At 40.0% G+C, this 23,161-nt stretch overlaps 2 protein-coding genes and 1 long non-coding RNA gene across 3 annotated transcripts in view; 2 read left to right on the forward strand and 1 right to left on the reverse strand.

Annotated features, from left to right (window-relative positions):
• The window catches only part of LOC138962426 (uncharacterized), a 38,743-nt gene extending 18,466 nt beyond the window's left edge, over positions 1 to 20,277 (forward strand). Inside the window, exon 3 of the long non-coding RNA XR_011454511.1 lies at positions 20,127 to 20,277. This is a non-coding gene — a long non-coding RNA (uncharacterized lncRNA). The remainder of the gene's footprint in view (positions 1 to 20,126) is intronic.
• LOC138960919 (mucin-17-like) lies at positions 3,758 to 10,737 on the reverse strand. The gene is made up of 5 exons (XM_070332553.1): positions 7,935 to 10,737; positions 6,159 to 6,208; positions 5,009 to 5,078; positions 4,367 to 4,587; positions 3,758 to 3,766 (listed from the first exon to the last, which is right to left on the reverse strand). The coding sequence occupies exons 1-5, from the start codon at positions 10,315 to 10,317 to the stop codon at positions 3,758 to 3,760; spliced, it is 2,733 nt and encodes a 910-aa protein (XP_070188654.1). The 5' UTR covers positions 10,318 to 10,737.
• Positions 14,943 to 16,815, forward strand: LOC138962423 (uncharacterized). Its single transcript, XM_070334231.1, has 3 exons — positions 14,943 to 15,594; positions 16,180 to 16,306; positions 16,650 to 16,815. Exons 1-3 carry the CDS (start codon positions 15,179 to 15,181, stop codon positions 16,785 to 16,787), a joined length of 681 nt encoding a protein of 226 aa, XP_070190332.1. The 5' UTR covers positions 14,943 to 15,178; the 3' UTR covers positions 16,788 to 16,815.
• Positions 20,278 to 23,161: the final 2,884 nt, after the last annotated feature.

Here is a 23,161-nt window from a genome sequence, read left to right on the forward strand (position 1 = left end):
TGTGTGTGTGTGTGTTTGTGTGTGTGTGTGGGCAAAAACCTGTGTATTGTAGAGTTCTGTTTGTGATGTGGTCTAGCGGCTTTTGTCTGTCTGTATGTTCTGGCATTTGAGAAGCCACAGCAGATAATATAGGGCTAAGAAATAAGCTCTAAAATTCTCAATCCCGTTTGACAGGACTTCGCCTTCAAAGGTGATTGTGGTGAACCGCCACGCTGTCTGTCTCTGTCTCGCGATTCACCTCAAATTCCCGTTTCTAAGTTACTATTTTTAGAATGTCACGGCGCTGTCCAGAACGCTTCCCTTGCACCCGTAAGTTGTTCTTACTGTCAAAGTGAAAAGGTCGAATCAATTTATAGCCACGCGAAAAATACACTCTCACCTATCTCTATATATTTATAGATATAGATATACATATATGGGTGCGTCTCAGAAACTGATCCTTTTGTGTGTGCCATAATCAAATTAGCCCACAATTGAAACATACTGAATTTTAAATCATGATATTGGTATTTTTGAGAAGTAAAATGAATAAAGAAATAGTACAAACAAAACTGAGTATTTTGCATGATTATTATGAAGGTTGTTTTGCGAAAGAAATGATTAAATGCGTGAAAAATGGAGGTCTGATCTGTGACATGAACCATCAACTAGTTTTGTACCTCACTACAAGAATCGTTTAGAATGTCCAAGGACTGCTATTTTTGTTATGTGTGTTTGGTTTAAGTGTACTTGACAGTTGAAATGTTATTTTGTCCACAGAATTGTTTTTTTAAACGAAATTAATCGCTTGAAAGTTTGCCATCACTGTCGTAACATAGGTTTCCACACGCGTGCAACAGCAACAAGTCCTAAATTTGAACTTTAGAATTTGCATATTCATCTTCAACACGATCTTGACATGAAAGGGCATAGAAACTCGCTAAGTTAAATGTTATTTAAGTATTATTTTCTCAAAATTGCATCTGCAAACTAAGTTGAAAGTTGCGCAATATGACATGCTTCTTCAAAATTCCGTTGCGATGGTGAACGGTTTTGCAAATAATGTTCAGAGTTTTGAAGAAAGATTAGAACTATTTTGCGCGTAGTGACTTAGAGGTGCGGGTGACTACGCATGCGCAGTTACAGAGAGAAATAGTTCAGGTTCCAGCAGCGAAGAAAGATTTCGAGAATGTTTCCGAAGTCTGTGATTTTGTTACGACAGTGATCAACACCCAAGGTTCTTAAGAAAAGGTGAGTTTTTGCTGCTATGATATTCTATGAAGTGAAAAATTAGGCTAAACATTTGTTAATAATAGTTTTTCTTTCGATTTCACGTAGTCAAAACTTGACTAAATGTTTTAACATAGAGGGGGAATCGAAACGAGGGTCGTGGTGTATGTGTGTGTATGTGTCTGTTTGTCTGTGCGTGTGTGTGTGTAGAGCGATTCAGACTAAACTACTTGACCGATCTTTATGAAATTTGACATGAGAGTTCCTGGGTATGATATCCCCGGACGTTTTTTTCTTTTTTTCGACAAATACTTTTGATGACGTCATATCCGGCTTTTTGTAAAAGTTGAGGCGGCACTGTCACACCCTCATTTTTCAATTAAATTGATTGAAATTTGTGTAAAGCAATCTTCGACGAAGGCCGAACTTCGGTATTGCATTTCAGCTTGGTGGCTTAAAAATTAATTAATGACTTTGGCCATTAAAAATCTGAAAATTGTAATAATTTTTGTTTTTTATATAAAACGATCCACATTTACGTTCATCTTATTTTACATCATTTCTTGATTCCAAAAACATATAAATATGTTATATTTGGATTAAAAACAAGCTCTGAAAATTAAAAATATAAAAAATTATGATCAAAATTAAATTTCCGAAATCCATTTAAAGGAACGGTAAGTGTCAATGTTTTCTTTAATTGTAAAAGTTGTATGTTCAATGGAATGGTAAGTCTGAACAAAATAATTACTTTATTTTGTTTTTAGCCAGTGAATGTGGATGCATCAAAATCTTGATAGACATTAAACAAATTCATGTTAGTGAAACTAGTACACATATTGCATCAATCTTTAGTTGAAATCGCAGGTACTTGCATGTTTCAGGTGCAAGAGATTCGACCTGATGAACTGGTGGTAACGTTCCTTCGAAGGAAACCGGAGGGGAACTACTATTGCTTTCCAGGGATCGATGATATTTCCTTAGTCCCTACATCTGATGCAACCATGATTCGTGACCCCACCTTCAATGCCAGGGGGCATTATTTCTTTTAAAATAAATTAATTAACTGCAAGTGGCAACTGTTCTATATGTAACCAATGCCTTTGGTTTATTGTCTTAACAATTGAATGAACCACTTTTAAACATTTGCATTCTTCATGTCAAACCTTATAATACATGTCTGGTTGTTCGTTTCCGAGTTACGTCGGTGATGAACTTTTCATTAATGTTTCTCTTTTTTGGGGCAAAGTTTGCTTGATTTTGTCCAGCTTTTTTTCTTTCTGTTCCTGTTTTAGTGTTTGGCATTTTACCTAAGAAGAATCTGGTTGCAAAATCAGCTTCATTTAGTAAAGTTTGTGGGAAAAAGCATAACCGTTTCTTTGTTACAAAAGTGATGTTTCCATGTTACATCGGTGACCATTTTGCATTCTTTTGGGATAACTTTCTAACATTTTGTCTTGGAGCAACAAATCTTTGTATATATGCTATTGTGAAGGTTAAATGTCAATAAGACTGAATGAATGCCATGTATCAACATGTTCTGATCAGGATATCATTAATTAATTTTCATTTTTGTATTGAAATTTTGACGAATGCATGGAACTTTGAAAAAAACATTATTTTGTTGTTTGCATGTAGTCATTTCATATTGAACTCTATAATGGCTTGTGATTCAACAATAATAACTGAATAAAAGTCGTTTTCAGCCTTATAAATGCAGTTTTTTTGTCTTTTATTGTTTCCATGTTACAAGGGTGATTTTGCACACATGGTCCAAATAATGCTCAATATATGGCAAACTAAAGGCAATGTTATATTTTTTCTTGTTTAAACTGAAAAGGTACACCCTGAGAAGTGTGTAAATAGTATTATCAACGTTTTCTGGGAAGATTTTACTTTTGGTGATAATGTCACAAACAGAGGACGAGATTCTGAGACGCACCCATATATACGGCTTCTCTGTGTGTGTGTGTGTTTGTGTGTGTGTGTGTGGGCAAAAAAATGTGGATTGTAGAGTTCTGTTTGTGATGGGGTCTAGCGGCTTTTGTCTGTCTGTATGTTCTGGCATTTGAGAAGCCACAACAGATAATATAGGGCTAAGAAATAAGCTCTAAAATTCTCAATCCCGTTTGACAGGACTTCGCCTGCAAAGGTGATTGTGATGAACCGCCACGCTGTCTGTCTCTGTCTCGCGATTCACCCCGGCGAAGCCGGGTATTCCTCTTGTTTTAGATATGTGTGACAAGTCTCTCCTGATTAAATATTTTTCTTAGCAGCTGTTACTGATGCAAACAGACGAAAGTGACGTCCTGAGCTCTGCACAAAGGATGAGTATGTAGCAGTATTAGGCCACGAGTCCGCTTGAGGCCAGTAAGAAAAAAACATTAAACACAATGTTGTACTTTTTTTCGAAACAGACTTTACTGTCTGTGGATTGTATATAACTTTGTGGCTTTGTTTACTATGTTACTATATGCAAGCGTGAACTGACGGTTTAACTTGAACACCTTCAAGTGTCCATTTAACATTTCTCCCGCATCCACACATCTTAGTCATGCTGTGACCAATTAGAGCAATGTGTTGGTTTTCAGCTTGTGCACAAATGGCAGCGTCTTTTACCAAAATACAGCCAATTTCTGGGCTTCCTGCGTGTTATATACATATTGGCATCCCAGGCTCTTATTGGCCAATGTTATAGCGGGATTGCGAAGTGAGCCAGTCAAGTGTTAAGGTACACGTACACTGCAAGCAGAAGACCAGTGACATGTACTCGTGAAAAGTTGGTTCTCGCGTTTTATGCTACCAATTGCGGTTACTGCTACTGTGTATGTCGGTTTCTAACTGTCTTTCAAGCATCGGATGTCCAGGCACGAAAACGTTAAGCGTCCAAAGAAAAAAGCTGAAGTAGTGCCGGAGCTCCAAGTAGTTCCGATCATCAAGGGCTAGAGGTCTGAAGAAGATCTTGAAGTTACTGAAAAAGCACAAGACAAAAAATGCATCACTGGAAGCTTCAAGTTATACGTACTCTCTCTTCGTTATTATGTAAATAGTTTTTGTTTTTGTTATCATTAGTAGTAGAAGTAGTGGTAGTAGTAATAATAGTAGTAGCATGAAAAAGGCAAGACCAATTAGGCTAAAAAGGTGTAATTTAACTTACCTGTGACCCACTGCTCCAGTAAAAAAGGATAGGCCGCTGGCACCAAAGAAGTGGACATCTCCTCAGACGCCGCTGCAGAAAGCAGACAATGCAGACGACCCTGTGTGTGCAATTAAACGTCAGAACGCTGACCGGTCGCGAGCTACAGACGACACAGGTGACCACCACTGGGCCTCGTCGAGAGCCGAGATCTTGAGACAGCGTCGCCATTAGTTCGTGGTCTGGAATCAAGGAAGCACAGTAGTGTGGTCAGCAAATGGGGTATGCAGTCATGGGAGAACGTGACAAATCAGAACATGTCTTTGACATGTTCAAAACAATTAATACCCCAAACTCATTCCAACTATGTCCTCTCCTCGATCCATCCCTAGGTTTACATTATGAAATTAAATTAATGATAGGAATTTAAAACAGAGGCAAGAAAGAGGACATAATAACAAATGAATGCTTTTACAAATCTATGTATATGCTACACCATAGTTGTATTGTCAAGGGATTGTCGTAATTGAGTAGGTAGGGAACACAATATATACAATGGATCAGTCTATACGCAACGGTTGTCGCGAATAAGGTCAGTATCAACAGAATTAAGGAGGTGAAGGAAATAGTTTGCGGGACTGACAAGTTCTATGTAGATCATACCCAGGAGGTGGCGTAGCTGTGAGGGAAGTCGTCCTCGCTCGTCCGCTGACATGTCCGAGGTCATCAAATACTGAAAAATAGAAACAATTATGGATAAGGTTAGTTTGTTCACTAGGTTTTTTGTGGGGGTCCGAATACATAGGGTTCCAAAAATCGCCAGGGCCTACTTTCCTTAGGACCGAATAACAGATAGAAGTCCGACATTAGGCAAAAGAAAATGAAAACCAAGTCTCCTGGCAAGCTAGAAACCTGAGTGGTAAATTAAGGAACGCCGTCCATACAAAGGTCCAACAATTAATACTTGACGATTATGTTTTTCAACCAAATTATACTAAACTCTTAGTTACATTTGTTTTAGCTTCGGTCTTTCGGGGTGAGGATGGAAACTATGCATACGAATTTTGTTCACAGCCAAAACTGTGTTCCATTTCAGAGGCATTGCTGTTGAAATCTTTGACTTTGTTGAAATCTGTGCGAGTTTCATGCGAGTTTGATCACCCAGAGTCCTACCAAAATCTCTTTCGGTACTTTTGACAATCCGGCGATCTTGCGCGCACGAAAACAAACGAACAGATGCATGCAGAAGAAAAGAAGAAACAAGAGGCAAAGCTTTCGAGGCTCATATGAGAACAGTAAAACAGAATTCCATCAACTTCGACCAAACTGTGGCTACACGGCCAACTACTGGGGACACCAATTTCTCTGGTTTGTGTCATGTTCTGCAGTGTAGAAACGTGCAATGGATTTGTCAATCTCGCAAAAGTGCAGACAGTCATGGCTCGAAGATTTTGAAGCTGAACATATTTTCTTGGAATTTTTGCTCTTGTTTATGAAAATGTATTATGAAGAATAAAATGTATCCAACCTATTTATCTACTATTTCGAATATCATCAAAATCGAAGATTGACAGCCCGCGCACGCACGCACGCACGCATCTTCGCACAACACAATCACACACACAGACACACAGACAGACACACACAGTGACACACACACACACATCTGACTTTACCTGCCCACTCTACCAAACTATGTCGGACGAGAAAATAAATAAAGTTGCAATGCTGCTTGGAAACATGCATCAAAGTTTGCAACAACAAAAAACCTACACACATCTAATTAAGTGAAAGTTTCGTAACGTATACGTACTGGATTCTGTATGCGCAACCCGCTTGCGCCTCGGACTGCCTGTGGCAAACCTGAAACCACAGCAATTGTGCACACTGAAAATATTTGGGTTTGGAGATTATTTGTTCTTTCTGTTTTCATTATTTACAAGTTCACAACGTTTTGGTACATTTTAATCAAGATAAATCTGTCACAATTCAGTTATTGCAATTTATTCAAGCAGTTGGTTATTTTATGAAAGAACTGATCCTTTTTCTATAAGTGAGCAAATCTGGTGTTTGTTTGCGGTAATGCCTGTCTTACACTGTGCCGAATATCCTTGCGAATATGAACATTGTTGTATTCGGCAAAAAAAGAGACGAATGGACAGGAAAAAATATTGAAAATTCGAAGCCTTACCGATCATTGCAAATGCATACAAATCCATATATACGAATGTCTTGCGGTTGTATTACGAACGTTGCGAGTGGCCTTGCGAGTGTTGCGAGTGGTTGCAAACATTTTACGAATAAAGCGATTATGCAATTCGCATTGTTCGTAATACTGCTCTTACACTGTGCCGAATTTCCCTTGCGAATAGAATTCACCAATAATTCGTAATGATCGGGACATGGTCGCAAGACATTCGTAAATGTTCTTAACCATTCGCCAGCATTCGTCTCTTGTTGCGAATATTAGCAACATGCTCCTAATATTCGCAAGGAATGCATATTCTTCAGTATTCGCAAGCCATTCGTAATCATCGTAAAGGTATTCGTAGCGCTCGCAAGGCATTCGCAATGATCGGTACACATTCGCAAGCACTCGCAACTATTCGTAAGACATTCGCAAGAAATGTGTATATGAACATGTTGTATTTGGCCCCAAAAAAGAGACTAATGGACAGGAAAAATATTGACCATTCGAAGCCTTACGAATCCTTGCGAATGTCTTGCGAATGGTTGCGAGTGCTTACGAATGTCTACTGATCATTGCGAATGCATACGAATCTATATTCGCAAGGATATTCGGCACAGTGTAAGACAGGCATAACGAATGTTTGTGAATGCCTTGCGAGCCTGACGAATACATTGCGATGATTACGAATGTTCGCAAGGATATTCAACACAGTGGGAGACATGCATAACGAATGGTTGCAAATGCCTTGCGAGCGTTACGAATACATTGCGATGATTACGAATGTCTTGCGAAATCTTACAAGTACGTTGCAAAAAAAGTTAAGAATATGACTTCTTTGCGAATATTAGGAACATGTTGCTATGTTCAAAACAAGAGACGAATGGTGGCGAATGGTTAAGAACATTTACGAATGTCTTGCGACCATGTCCCGATCATTGTGAATTATTGGAAAATTCTATTCGCAAGGGCAATTCGGCACAGTGTAAGAGTAGCATAAGTAGATGACTAAAATAATGTGAGGTTTTAACATAATTCTGTTCTGTAAAGTGTGTGGATACTACTAGCCTACTACTTCAACTACTACTAGTAGTATTTCTACTACTACTACTACTACTACTACTACTACTACTACTACTACTACTACTACTACTACTACTACTACTACTACTACTACTACTACTACTATTACTGCTACTACTACTACTACTACTACTTCTACTACGACTACTACTTCTTCAACTTCTTTTACTACTACTTCTACTACTACTATTACTACAACTACTACTACTACTACTACTACTACTACTACTACTACTACTACTACTACTACTACTACTTCTACTACTACTACAAGTGATGGTACAACTGTTACCACTGTAACTACTAGTATACACATACCAGTTGGACGTAGACCAGGGTGACGCACATCCACATCAGCAGCCCAGTCTTCTCGCAGATCTCGCTTGTCCTGTAAGTCGACAGCGCAAGATCTGAGATCCACGTAGTAATTGTACTCAACGGGACGAGTCGGAGTCACCACCACTGGCCCGCAAGGCCGCACACGCCTCAGTCCCACTCCAGGATGCGGGGGTGTATGGACAGGCGTACCCCGACGCACACGAATCCCTGGTACATGACTCCCTTGTACATGGCGTTCTGGTACATGATTCTCTCGCCTTAGCATCACTCCCCTGGCGTCGATGGCTGAAGCTCTCAGAACAACATCGTTGTAGGGAAAGTTCTCATCAGGGCGGGTCGAATGCACGGCCACGAGCCTGCGGAGCTGCATCGGCGGCATGACCTCCTCTGAAGTTTGTATTTCAGGATGTCTGGGCGTTGCTGTCTGATGTCCAAACGTCTCTACGCTATTGGCGGGAGATTGCTGCACATTCTCTGTATTGGCTTCTAATTCTGTGTGTCTGCTTAGTTCTGCCTGATGGAAAGTTTCCAACGTCAGAGTATCTTTAACAGGGCAACTCGAAACTGGAGCTGGGTTTGATGGTGGCAGTTCTTGTGGGAATCCCCTCTGTTCTGGAGATGTGCAAGTTTGTTGTGGCAGGACATGAGAGACTTGCTGTAGCTGTCCAAAAGGCAATAGAGGACGTTGGGGATCCATGCCAGTGGTATCTTGGTGTCTTTTCTCTTGATCTGACACATTTTCTTTGACATCTGCACTTTGTACAGAGACATCTGTAACAAGTACGGTTTGTACTGGGACCCGCTCTATGACATCCGTAGCTTCTGCAGTGTGTACTGAAACATCGTGAATGGTAGTTGCAGTTTGGATTGAAACATCTTCTGTGACAACTGCGGTATGAAACAGGATCTGATCTACGGCGGCAGTAGAGTGTGCTGAGACCTCTTCTGTGGCAGCTGCAGTGTGTACTGAAACGTCGTCTATGCCAGTTACCATTTGCATTGAGGCATTTTCTGCGACAATTGCGGTTTGAAATGAGACCTGATCTTGGGCAGCTGCAGCTTGTGCTGAGACCTGTTCTGTGACAGCTGCAGTGTGTACTGAAACGTCGTCTATGCCAGTTACCGTTTGGATTGAGGCATCTTCTGCGACAATTGTGGTTTGAAATGAGACTTGATCTTGGGCAGCTGCAGCTTGTGCTGAGACCTGTTCTGTGACAGCTGCAGTGTGTACTGAAACGTCGTCTATGCCAGTTACCGTTTGGATTGAGGCATCTTCTGTGACAATTGTGGTTTGAAATGAGACCTGATCTTGGGCAGCAGTAGCTTGTGCTGAGAACTGTTCTGTGGTGGTTGCAGTTTGTACTGTGACATATATGATGGCTGTAGTTTGTACTGAGCAATCTTCGTCGATAGCCGCAGAGTGAACTTGGATAGTTGCAGTTTTCAAAGGGATAGAATGTTGCACACACGCTTTCGCTTGTACTGAGGAGACTTGTTCCACTGCATGCTCAGAACGGTCAGGAGCCTGTAGTTTCTTTGTAATTTGAATACATTTTTTTCCAGCACTGTTTTCGATTGTATATTGTTCGGGGGTTCCGAGTTCAGCCAGACTCACGACATCTACACGTTTGGTGTTGCAGGAACGGTGTGCAGTAGAGTGTGCTGAGACCTGTTCTGTGACAGCTGCAGTGTGTACTGAAACGTCGGCTATGCCAGTTACCGTTTGGATTGAGGCATTTTCTGCGACAACTGCGGTTTGAAATGAGACCTGATATTGCTCGGGGGTTCCGAGTTCAGCCAGACTCACGACATCTACAGAGTCACGTTTGGTGTTGCAGGAACTGTGTTTCTGGCCATCTGTTGGACAAGCTGCTGTCTCGTCGTTGTCTACACACTTTGTATTTTTATCCTCATTCTTTTGCTTTGGTGTTGGGCTTATGGGGCGCTCTTCTCCAAATAGTCTTAGTGGTTCTTTGACCGAATACTCGATTAGTTTTTGGGTGTGTGTACCACTTTCCTCAAAATTAGCTTCCTTTGTAATGTTTACCTGATTATATTCTTTGGAGATGTTCAGGCCGTCTGATGTGAAACGTCCGCCCTGTCTTGGACGCCTTGCTCCATCAAAATTCGAAACCGGTGTCATTGTAGGCTCCTTGGCCACCAATGACACAATAGGGTCAAATGGCCCTCCAGTCTCATGGTCAATGTTGCACGGCTGTCTAACGGAAAGGTGGCACACTTTTTTTTCTTTGGTTTTAGCACTATTGTCATCATAGTCTGACGATAAATCTTCCATGTCCGCAGATTCATACGTCTTTTTAATGTTGCCACATTTGTTGATCAGCGTGTTGCTGTACGCCATGTTGACGGCAGACTTGACTTGTTATCGTGGCTACTATTTTGCCTCCTGCTCACCAACTCACAACCAAACGCTCTCTGAAACAAAACAAAAGGAATGTTGAAAGCTGTTATTACCGAGTATCATTTATAAAAGGAAACCCTTAACAACGTCCAAATATTATCATAAACATATGAACGATTCTTAGATGGATATTGGAATTATGATTCAGCGATATTCACTTCGAAATCGATGCCACAGTATCTTTCTTTGAAACATGGAGTGGATGTCTTTTTTTAATTTATTTTTATTTGTTGGCTGGTAGGTTATGTTGGCACGCTGTTTTGTTCGTTAAGATCGTCGTTTGTTTGATATTATTGCCTTCTCCTTTGCTCTCTCTCTGGCTTGGTTGAGGATGGTTGTTGGTTTATTTTCTTCAATCAACCGCATTTTACCTTTTAAACATGTTATTTATGATGTTGTTGTAATGTGTGTGTGTGTGTGTGTGTGTGTGTGTGTGTGTGTGTGTGTGTGTATGTGTGTGTGTGTGTGTGTGTGTGTGTGTGTGTGTGTCTGTCTGTCTGTCTGTCTGTCTGTCTGTCTGTATGTTCGACTGTCTGTCTGTCTGTCTTTCTGTGTGTGTGGTGTGTGTGTGTATATGTGAGGGTGGGTGTATATGTGTGTGTGTGTGTGTGTGTGTTGGTTTGAATGTGTGTTTTTGTTTTGCTGATTTCCGCGTTTCCCATACAAACACGCCCGGGCATGCGCACAGCAAAATCATACCATAAAAGGAAATAAGTGCACAAACAAATTAGTTGCAAATAAGCAAACCAAACAAACCAACAATCAGAAACTCAGAAATCAAGTAAAGATATTAAATAGACCAAGGAAACTCCTGAACAGCTCATCAGTGTGAACGTTGCTCCTTTGCGTCCTGTTTCATGAAAATAAATACAATACTCTAACAATGTATTGTATTATAACAATGGATCTGCGACGAGTCGTGTGGGTGGTATTTTTTACAACTTCAATGTGTTTCTGCGTGCGTTTAGGTGCATGTGCGTACAAGTGAGTCTGTGCCTGTAACATGTAAACGTCGGTGTGTGTGTGTGTGTGTGTTTGTGTGTGTGTGTGTGTGTGTGTGTGTGTGTGTGTGTGTGTGTGAGTGTGTGTGTGTGAGTTTAGGTGCATGTGCGTACAAGTGAGTCTGTGCCTGCAGCTCAGTTGGTAGAGCACTGGACTTGTGATCGGAAGGTCGCAGGATCGAATTCGGGCCGGGACGGACACGGGACAACTTTATGTGCAGACCCAGAGACGGAAGCCATGTCCCACCCCCGTGTCATCACAATGGCACGTAAAAGACCTTGGTCATTCTGCCATAAGTGCAGGTGGCTGAATACACCTAAACACGCAGACACCTGGGTAGCGCGACACCGTTGCTGCTAGCTTTCCACTGGGAGGAAGCGACCCGAATTTCCCAGCGATGGGACAATAAAGTAATGAAAATGAAAATGAAAATGAAGTCGGTGTGTGTGTGTTTGTGTGTGTGTCTGTCTGTATTTGAGTCTGTGTGTGTGTTTGTGTGTGTATGTGTGTGTGTGTGTGTGTCGGTGTGTGTGTGTGTGTGTCGGTGTGTGTGTGTATGTGTGTCTGTGTATGTGTGTGACGGTGTGTGTGTGTCTGTGTGTGTGTGTGTGTGTGTGTGTGTGTGTGTGTGTGTGTGTGTGTTCCACGGTGTGCGTGTGTGCTCTCACGTTTAGCGCTTTCGCAAGGCAATATAGTACGTCATCTTTCTTCTAGGCGTTGGTACATGACTCCCTCTCAGGACAGTCTTTTGTAATACAAATGAGAATGTTTGCCAAGTCCCTACCCTCGCGCAGAAATCTGTAAAAAAAAATATATATATATATATTTTAGTTATAACAGGAAACAAACAATTAATTACAAAATTATGACGAGCTTACCTTAGTAAGTGAAGTCTAATTGTAGTTGAATCGACCAAAATGTGGAGTGGAAAGGTTTGTTGTTGTTGCTGCTTATGTTGTTGCTTATGTTGTTGTTGTTGTTGTTGTTGTTGTTGTTGTTGTTGTTGTTGTTGTTGTTGTTGTTGTTGTTGTCTCGAACACAAAAGATTATCAGTATGAAACGTATTCGCCTGAGGAGGATAAATTCAGAAACACTTATCTCTTCTGTCCGCAAACAATCTATACAGAAGAAGGAAGGTATCAGATAGTTCTCTGTCTAATTTGTCAAAAGCCAAGACTTATCTCAGAATGTCCGTCCGTGGGTCCAGACGAAACACTCTCTCATAATTCCTGTTCTGTTCAGAGTGACGTTTTACATCTTTTGTCTCAAAGCCAAAGACAAACACACACCACATTTTGTCCATGGGATAGGGACTGAATGTTCTACCTCTTTTTGGTGCAGCGGTGTGTGCGTGGCCCCTGGCTCTCGAGTATCGTTGCAGAGGCGGAGTTTTCCTACTGTTACATAAAAGGAAGTAACTGTGCATGACGCAAGTATCACGGAACTTAAAGTGACAAGCTTCATTTCTGTCGTTTACAGTTGTCCTCTGTTAGTTAAACAAACAAAACAGGTTTAGAAAGAAGAAAAAGAGGCGGAGAATGACGATAAAAAGGAGGAGGAGGATGACGATGACAATGTTGATTCGTCAATAAAACACCATAAGCGAGTATATCAAGAAAACAAGAATTGAAGTTTTACCGGCGCAAGAGTCTCTTTTTTTCTCTCTTTATTTTTACAAGTAAGCAATTAAAGAAAGAGAAACACATTCCAGAATTGGATTTTTCGTGATTTTTCTATATTTAAGATTTCTTTAAAACACGAAAGGATATGATAGCTTTAACTTAACAGCGTGTCTGCGTGACTGAACGACTTTAAAATATTTGTTTAGGGAATTTCCCTGTTTTACGGTCTTGGGATTTTACAAGCTCTAATATTGATACGACACGTTTAACTAAAAAAAAAAAAGGTCTATAAATTGTGGATTTGAGAAAGGAGAAATGTCAGTGACTCAGAGACAGGGCGTTATAGTATGTATTCCAAAGGAAGGAAAAAATAAAACACTTTTGAAAAATTGGAGACCAATTCCTCTGTTAAATACGGTTTATAAGATTGCATCAACATGTATTGCAGAACGGGTTAAACGGGTTTTACCAAATTTGATTCATGATGATCAAAAAGGCTTCTTGAAAGGAAGATATATTGGTGAAAACGTCAGATTAATATATGATACCCTGTTCTACTCAAATAAACATAATATACCTGGCCTACTTTTGATGGTCGACTTTGAAAAGGCTTTCGACAGTGTTGCCTGGTCATTTATTGAAAAATCTTTGAGCAAATTCAACTTTGGAAATGACATAAAACGATGGATTTTTACTTTTTATTGCAAAATCAAGTCCTGTGTTTCAGTTAATGGTCGGTATTCAGCATGGTTTAATGTAGGTCGAGGCACCCGGCAAGGGGATCCGCTGTCACCTTATCTATTTTTGATTTGTGCCGAAATATTGTCTCTTATGGTACGCCAGAACAAAAAGATTTGTGGTATGAATATTCTTGGCGAAAATATTTTATTGTCACAATTCGCCGATGATACCAGTCTGTTTCTTGATGGTACAGAGCAATCATTTTGCGAAAGTATAAAAGTGTTACAACATTTTGCATCACTATCAGGTTTGAGAATGAATTATGATAAAACAATTGTAGTTTGGTTAGGACCTTTAAAGTTTTGCAAAAGAAGATTTTTGCCTGATATGAACTTTACCTGGAACCCGGATAATTTTAAAGCACTTGGTGTTATTTTTTCAGTAAATGTATCCGAGGTTGTTGTTCTTAACTATAGAAATAAGTTAAAGGAAATTCAAAAACTTCTGAATTCATGGACCAGAAGGAACCTGACACCTTTTGGTAAAATAACAGTCCTAAAAACCTTGGCTATTTCCAAATTGACACATTTGTTTACGAATTTACCTGATCCAGACGAACAGTTTATGATGGAGCTAAATAATATTTTTTTCAAATTTCTTTGGGATGGAAAAAGAGACAAAATTAAAAGAACTACGGTCACCCAACCCTATGAAGATGGAGGATTAAAGATGGTTGACGTGAAATGTTTTCTGTCATCTCTAAAAATTGTTTGGTTAAAAAGAGTTGTTGGTCTTACTGGATTAATATCAAGATTATTGTTTAAAGCATGTCCATCTGTTATAACAATTAATATGAGAGGAGAAGAATTTGCAAATGTTTTGATGCAGAGAATGGAAAACCCGTTTTGGACTGATGTTTTTAAACATTATATGAAACTACATGGAAAATGTGAACCTACAACCTTTAACGATTTTGTATCAGAATGTTTACATTATAATGTTAATATTCGCAGAGATAAAAAGACAGTGTACATTCAAAACTGGATTGACAATGGAATTGCTCAGATTGGTCATATTTTGGGACAAAATGGATACTTATCCTATAATGCGTTTAAAATTAAATATCCAAATGTGCGAGGAGATTTTGTATTGTATCAAGGTGTAATCCAGGCTGTTAAAAAATATCAGAGAAAAATCGGCTTAGAATTTGATAAACATTTTATTATGACAGAGCCCATTGTGTGGAAATGTATTTGTAAAGGTAAGGCCAACAAAAAAATTGTCTGTTTAGGGTAACCCGACCGACCCTATCGATTTGGCGCCGACCCAAAAACTTTTTTTTGATTTCAAAAAAAAGAAAAGAAAAAAAAAGAGGTAAAAATGCTAAAAAGAGACATTTGGCGTTTCATTAGGAACGAAAGTGAGCGTCGCGCGCCATACTGGAAGTAACCAAGCATTAAGATTAGCCTCCCTTGTCATCACAGAAGTGAAAAAAAATGGCTACGCATCGCGAAATCAGTGCGGCGAGTGCCAAAGCCGGCACCTGTTATGCAATTGTTTTTCAAAAGTGTGACCATCTTGAACAAACGAAATTAATAAGTAGATACCCAACATCAACAACACTTCACTACATCTACGAAGACATTCATTCCGACCTTCTTAAGGGTTACGAGGTTCAGTGTTTGGGATCGGAATCTCTTTCTGGTGAGAACGGCTTTGAACTGGACTGGGGCCTTTCGCTTGGCGAGTTAATATCCTTCAATATCAAGTCACTTCACTTCAAGTGCAGCCAAATTGTCGATGCTGATGTGGAAGCGACCGAAATGCCATCAGTTTCACAACCGGCAAACGCTTTTCAAGTGCTGATGGGCTCTGCAAAAGCACGATCGCTACCCAAACCGAAAGCAGAAAGGTCAGTGAGTTTTCCAATTTTATTTTTAACTTTCACTTTCTCACATTAAACGTAGAATTTGTATTAATTAGACATTATGACTGAAAGACATAGACATTATTTATTCATTCAAACAAACATGCACAGATGACAAGGCTACCAATTTTAATAGAAACCAAGCATTTTTTGTTTTGTTTTGTTGTTGTTGTTGTAAACATCGAGTTGCTTCCTTTCAGTGCAGAAAATAAAGGAACACTCACCTACACCAACAAAAAGGGACAAATCAACCACAAAAATGTATAACCGTCATCATTTCATCCACATGAAAAAATAATATACAGCACTGTTCCACCACACTGTACAAGCACATTAAAGTAACATATGTTTTAAAAAAAATGCCACAACAATTAACTGACAACTTTCCATTCACTCTGCAACAAGGTCCAATTTGTAGAGTACTCTCTCTCTCTCTCTCTCTCTCTCTCTCTCTCTCTCTCTCTCTCTCTCTCTCTCTCTCTCTCTCTCTCTCTCTCTCTCTCTCTCTCTCTCTCTCTCTCTCTCTCTCTCTCTCGTTTTAAATAGATTCTTTTTGAATTTGAATTGCAGCTGTGGGAAGACCTCTGGACTGAATCGGAAGGACGAGCTGTATGATGATGTCCTGAACTACCTGGCAGCAAAGGGAGCAGATTTTCCACAAGTTACAGCTGACCAAGAAGGAGCTTATTTTACACAGGTACTCCAACTTTGTTTCAAACAGTGTCAGTGTTGTTTTGTTCTTGGGTTTCTTGTGTATGTGTGTATGTTTGTGTGTCTGTTTGTGTGTGTCTGTGTCTGAGTGCTTTTTTCAATGACATTTGACGTAATTTTGATGCTATTGGATGCAGTTAAAATTGAACATTCTCTCTCTCTCTCTCTCTCTCTCTCTCTCTCTCTCTCTCTCTCTCTCTCTCTCTCTCTCTCTCTCTCTCTCTCTCATACACAAATCAACAGATGCCAAAAATCCGAAAGTCTTGCAAACAATGGGCGTTGTGTCCTTATTCTTCATCCTCAAACAATTTTTTTATCTGTTTTGACAGGTTCTGACCAACGCCCTGTGGTATGCCACCTCTCACCATCTCACCATCAACGACAGAGCCAACAAAGTTCACGGCGTGCTTCCTATTCCTGAAGAGTTTGAGCAGTTTGCTGGCTACAATGAGATTATTAACAATTAAAGTTAGATGACAATTTTTTGTGTGGATGTATTTGTGAACTTATTTTGGTTTATAAGTGAATTTTAACATACACTGTATAATCTCTCTTTCTCTCTCTCTCTCTCTCTTTCTCTCCCTTTCTCTCTGTTTTATTTATACGTTAGTTTTGAAACATGTATTCATCAAATATAAGAAGTGAATGTTCAGCCAACATAGCATTTACACACACACACACACACACACACACACAAAAAACCCTACCTACCTACCGACCCTACTTTTTTTGGTCATGTTACCCTAAACAGACAATTTTTTTTTTTTGGCCTAAGACAACTTATTTACAAAAAACTGATTGAACATGCTACGGTCCCAAAATGTATCGAAAAATGGTCTGAATCTTTAGACTGTTTGTTAGATAAGAAGGCTATTTTTCAATATGTTTTTAAAACAACAAAAGACACTTGTCTGAGATGGTTCCAGTACCGATTATTGTACAGAATTTTGCCCACAGAACGGTTTCTACTTTAGCGAAAAATTGTGGATACGTCAGTGTGTACATGTTGCGGTAGACATGAAGAAACCCTTATGCATATGTTTTGGGAGTGTGATAAAGTGAAGACTTTTTGGATATAATTTGTAAATTGGTTACATGTGAACTGCACCCATTGTGACAATTACACTTTCCAAAGAACTGGTTCTATTTGGTGTGGCGAACAATGTAGTCACCGATAAAGCTTTTGATGTGTTAGTAATTTGTGCCAAACACCACGTATATATTTCCAAAATGAACAAAAAGACCCCTCATTTTCAGACATTTAGTAGAAATTGTAAGCAAAGATTTATTTGTGAAAAGTATAATGCAGTTGTGAATAATACAGTAGATAAATTTTACAAGGATTTGCGCCTGTATATGCATATTTTGATGTAACCCTTAGGTTTTTTTCTTTCTTAAATCCTTTTGATACTGCGACCACCAAGCCCCTCCCCCACCCATCCTCCCACCCCATGTATGTTGTAATTGTTCAAGTGTTTTTCTGTTGTATGGTTTTGTCCCTTTGTTTAGGTGATGTCCTGTAATGTACAGTGTATACATGTAAAAAAAAAACTTCACAAAAAAAGAATAAAAAAATAAAATTAAAAAAAATTAAAAAACGGATACACCAAACCGCGACCGGCACGGTTGGCCTAGTGGTAAGGCGTCCGCCCCGTGATCGGGAGGTCGTGGGTTCGAACCCCGGCCGGGTCATACCTAAGACTTTAAAATTGGCAATCTAGTGGCTGCTCCGCCTGGCGTCTGGCATTATGGGGTTAGTGCTAGGACTGGTTGGTCCGGTGTCAGAATAATGTGACTGGGTGAGACACGAAGCCTGTGCTGCGACTTTTGTCTTGTGTGTGGCGCACGTTAAATGTCAAAGCAGCACCGCCCTGATATGGCCCTTCGTGGTCGGCTGGGCGTTAAGCAAACAAACAAACAAACAAACCAAACCGCGTGACACAATTTTATGAGATCCCAGAATTAAAAATGTGTTTAAAATTGACATTTGAAGTCCTCTTTACTCAATCTGAACGGAAACATGTACAAAACAGTTAAAAGGTGTATTTTCTTAAAGAAAGCAGACAATTCATTTTTTATCAAGTGACTCAAATCTCCTCGCTAAGATTGCTCGATCTACCTTTCCTCTCTTATCTTACGAAATTAATGGTCAACTTTTGAAAGGTACAATGGCAACGACACACACAAACAAAACAAATACGGATAGTTTCCAATGGTATGACGTTAACCAGGTCGGACCGGTCAAGGAGAGTGACTTCTCCTCGTGCTGCGCGAAACTGAAAATCACGGTTCAAAGTTGCTCGACAAAAAATGATTGATTGTTACTCCACAAACATTTAAGAAACGCACGTCTGAAAGAAAGTCTCGTGACCGCCAACGAGACTGAGTTTCGCTCGTGATACGCGTTGGGGAAAAAGTACATAATTGGGTACAAAGCCCGTAAGAACGGATGTCTAATTGCTGGAATTATGACTTCAGGTCGACTATTCAAAAGTGGGAGGGATACATCTTGCAAGATGCTATGTGCGACATGGAAGAACAATACCATACACAAAAAATCCTCTTATTGAGTCTATGTGAGCTCACACAAACGCAAATGAATTTGATTTGATAGTTGTTGCTTTTTGGGTCCAGCGGACCATAATATAGGCCAAATCAGGACCCCAACGCAAGAGAAGAAGTGCGAAATGCAAAGGACTATATACGAATAAGAATATTCATTTATTTGTTTAATGAATCCTCACGGGAACAGCACTAGACTGTTTAGAAAAGAAGCGTATGATGTTTCAAACATGACCGCACTTTCTGCTCACAGAATCTGTAGCGACGAATGAGTCTTTCATGCAATGGTACCCGTTTTGACTCTGACTGCAACTAATCGAGGAAGTGCTTTTTTAGCGCACAGTAAACACCGCTTTGACTCCGTGGGACGATTTAAGATAGCAATGACAGTATCCACAAATGGTATCTTTGTTGTGAAACGCAAACAGAACTGCAATTCCACGAGGTAGTGACTGACGATAATAATTAACTCAAGGTTATAGTAAACGCACGAGCTGAGCCTTATGAAATCGCGGAAAAGGAGGTGTGCTTTTTTTTATGCAGCACATTTTTAATATTTCGTTTTTGCGAAACTAAATTTATATATTTTCTTTATGATTAACAATGTTTAGATCAAGGCAAATTTGCATAATTAAATCTTACACGACGATTTATACAGGACGTCTATACTTCGATTCCACAGATACGGATTTAGAAGAAAACAAATAACTTTATATACCACTATATCAGCAGAAATTGTGTGTTAAGCAGATGTGGTACGAACTTTCTTTATCTTTGAAATATATCTAACCTTGTCGATTTATCTGGGTATGCACCAAACACTCCTTTTCTCGACAAAGAATCACTCTATATCAACCCAGACGGAACATCATTGACTCCTGTAGTGTGCGGTAAAAAAAGAAAACTGTAGCTTCGCACATCAAGTTGTTTCACAAGGAATGTCAATTTAAGATTGCGGACGTGGGTAATTTACAACACTGTTGATGGCATGCCCATGACCAAGGAAAAGTTTTGCAATCTGTTGGGGAAAAAAACCCAGATTTTTGTTTGTCGTCCTGTTTCGATTGACAAAAGCTAAATGATCACAGAAGCTGAGCATGAATAGGATTCGTGTTTGGTACTTTTTCTGCTCTTGTGGTTTCCCAAACAAGCTCAAATCGGTCGCGAACATAACATTAAATTGCATATTATGAAAAGCCGACCTTCTTCAATTAAAGTGATTAATATTGTCATTCTGTTCACAGGATTGCCTGTTTTGCTGGGTCATTGGGATGAGAAGGGAGTGAGTAAGGAGACGTCCTTGCCAAACAGGAAAACGAAACTGGATGGAATGTATTATGTTTTAACTTGTTCTTAATGGTGATAATGGAAGTGGCAGCTGCTCTGAGATCAAATCTAAACCCTCGGCAAAATCCACACAACCTCTATGCATAGTCTTTTAAACATATGGTATTGTGTTCCTCATGTAATGACTGTGAGTCTAAATCCAAAAACAGTTAGACTGCTATTGTTCCAAACTTCAGAATCAAAAAAACAAGAATGGTATCTGACTGGAACGTTTCATGTGTTTAAAAATAAGACGTTACATTTAAAGTACGTCGACCCATGTCATGCTTTGTCATACATTAAACGTTCCAATTACCTGCCATTCTTGTTTTCCATCTTATGTTTTGTCGTACATTAAACGTTCCTATAACCTACCATTCCAGGTTTTTTGACAGTGAGTCTAGCTTGATACAAACCATAATTATATATATAACTGTGGTTCAAACACCCCGGGTTAGGGGGAAGAATTTACCCGATGCTCCCCAGCATGTCGTAAGAGGCGACTAACGGATTCTGTTTCTCCTTTTACCCTTGTTAAGTGTTTCTTGTGTAGAATATAGTCAATGTTTGTAAAGATTTTAGTCAAGCAGTATGTAAGAAATGTTAAGTCCTTTGTACTGGAAACTTGCATTCTCCCAGTAAAGTAATACTACGTTGCAAGCCCCTGGAGCAAGTATTGACAAGTGGCTCTATCCCATCTCCCCCCTTTCCCCGTCGCGATGTAACCTTCGTGGTTGAAAACGACGTTAAACACCAAATAAAGAAAGTAAAGTGGTTCAAACCAAGTTCAAGGCTATCTGAAAGGTACAGTCCTTCCTGTGTATACAATTGTCACCATCCGGGGCGGGGATGTAGCTCAGTCGGTAGCGCGCTGGATTTGTATCCAGTTGGCCCCTGTCAACGTGAGTTCGTCCCCACGTTCGGCGAGAGATTTATTTCTCCGAGCCAACTTTGTGTGCAGACTCTCCTCGGTGTCCCAACACCCCCGTGTGTACACGCAAGCACAAGACCAAGTGCGCACGAAAAAGATCCTGTAATCCATGCAGTCAGAGTTCGGTGGGTTATAGAAACACGAAACTACCCAGCATGCTTCCTCCGAAAACGGCGTATGGCTGCCTAAATGGAGGGGTAAAAGACGGTCATACACGTAAAATTCCACTCGTGCAAAAAAAACCACGAGTGTAGGTGGGAGTTTCAGCCCACGAACGCAGAAGAAGAAGAAGAAGTCACCATCCCATATCTGCCCATGCTCTTCTATCAGAATAGGCCATGACTCCACTGGGACACTTACCACTAATCATCAGCCTGCTTGTTTTCTGTGCAAAGTGGGACGTTTTCATTTAAATGATTTCGTAAAAAGCCACTGGCGTCAATCTACAAAATTAAGTCCTCAAAAACAATTGTGCAAATCAAGCAATCAGGATGTTGATTATTGGTATGTGTCAAAGAGGAGGGATGGTGCTATCCTATGTTAAAGCCTTATCAGATCTGATATTGTGAGCAGAACATATGTGACCCTCCACCACGAAATGAGTCGCATGTCACCTCGCGCGGTTCTGCGCTAGGCTTAATAAAAGTCCGGGGAGTGTCTGGTAACAGTGTGAGGGTCACCTTAGTCACAGGCTTATAACTCAAATAGTTTTCGCTCTTTTCTAAAACGGTGTTCACCACTGGATAGAGCATAAAAAACTCTTTAGGAAAATGTAAATATGAAAATCATGCAAAGGTGACATGCGTCTCATTCCGTGGTGGAGGGTCACATATAGCTGTTTTCATGGGCAGGAGTGTCCCCAGTATCAACAGTGACCGAAACAGTTTTCATGACTAAACCCTATTGAACAAAATGTTGCCTTCACTATGCACATTGAAGAGCTTTCTTTGTCCTTTTTTCCATTGTTTATATTTATGAGAACAAAGTCTGTTTGTACGCTCGTACATGTTTCTAAGTACGTATTGTTCACAAGCCCATACTCGCATCCTGGGTGGTTTTTCTTCATCATTTCGCCCACGTAATTGTTCGTCATAAAAAAGCTATGCAATATTAATTTTCAAACAGATGTTCCTCTTTGTGTATCCTATCTATTTGTAAGCGTTTTGCAACAAACAAACAAAATAGAAATGAAGAAAATCTTCAGCACAGGATGTGTGTGTGTGTGTGTGTGTGTGTGTGCGCGCGTGTGTGTGTGTATGTGTGTGTGTGTGTGTGTGTGTGTGTGTGTCTGTCTGTCTGTGTGTGTGTGTGTGTGTGTGTGTGTGTGTGTGTGTGTTCGCAACGATTCCAACAAATCTGATTCGAACATTTTCATGAAGCTTTACAAACGATTTTTTTTCTAGATTATATCCCACAGTTGCTGAGTTCTTTATCTTAACTTTTTCGGTAAATGTTTTTGACGAAAAAAATAAATTTCTGAAAAAGCGTCATATTCAGCTGCACATTCCTCGCGCCCCCTAATTGGCGTAGAGGCGCGTCCCCCGGGTGGTGGATGGGGGAGCCTTCTCTACTAACTTCTGAGAGAAGGTCGCATCACTCTCGATGCCGTGAACCTAATTTGGATCTTTTTCTTGTTTCTTCTCTATTTCTGCCTCCCCAAAGTCCTTTTACTTTCCTTTTCTCACCCATAAAATTCTTCACTTATTACCCTTGTTAAGTGGTTCTTGTATAGAATATAGTCAATGTTTGTAAAGATTTTAGTCAAGCAGTATGTAAGAAATGTTAAGTCCTTTGTACTGGAAACTTGCATTCTCCCAGTAAGGTCATATATTGTACTACGTTGCAAGCCCCTGGAGCAATTTTTTGATTAGTGCTTTTGTGAACAAGAAACACTTAACAAGTGGCTCTATCCCATCTCCCCCCCTTTCCCCTATCCCATCTCCCCCCTTTCCCTCGTCGCGATATAACCTTCGTGGTTGAAAACGACGTTAAACACCAAACAAAGAAAGAAAGAAAGCTGCA

Source organism: Littorina saxatilis, linkage group LG3 (genome assembly GCF_037325665.1).
Source record: "Littorina saxatilis isolate snail1 linkage group LG3, US_GU_Lsax_2.0, whole genome shotgun sequence".
Lineage (NCBI taxonomy): Eukaryota > Metazoa > Mollusca > Gastropoda > Littorinimorpha > Littorinidae > Littorina > Littorina saxatilis.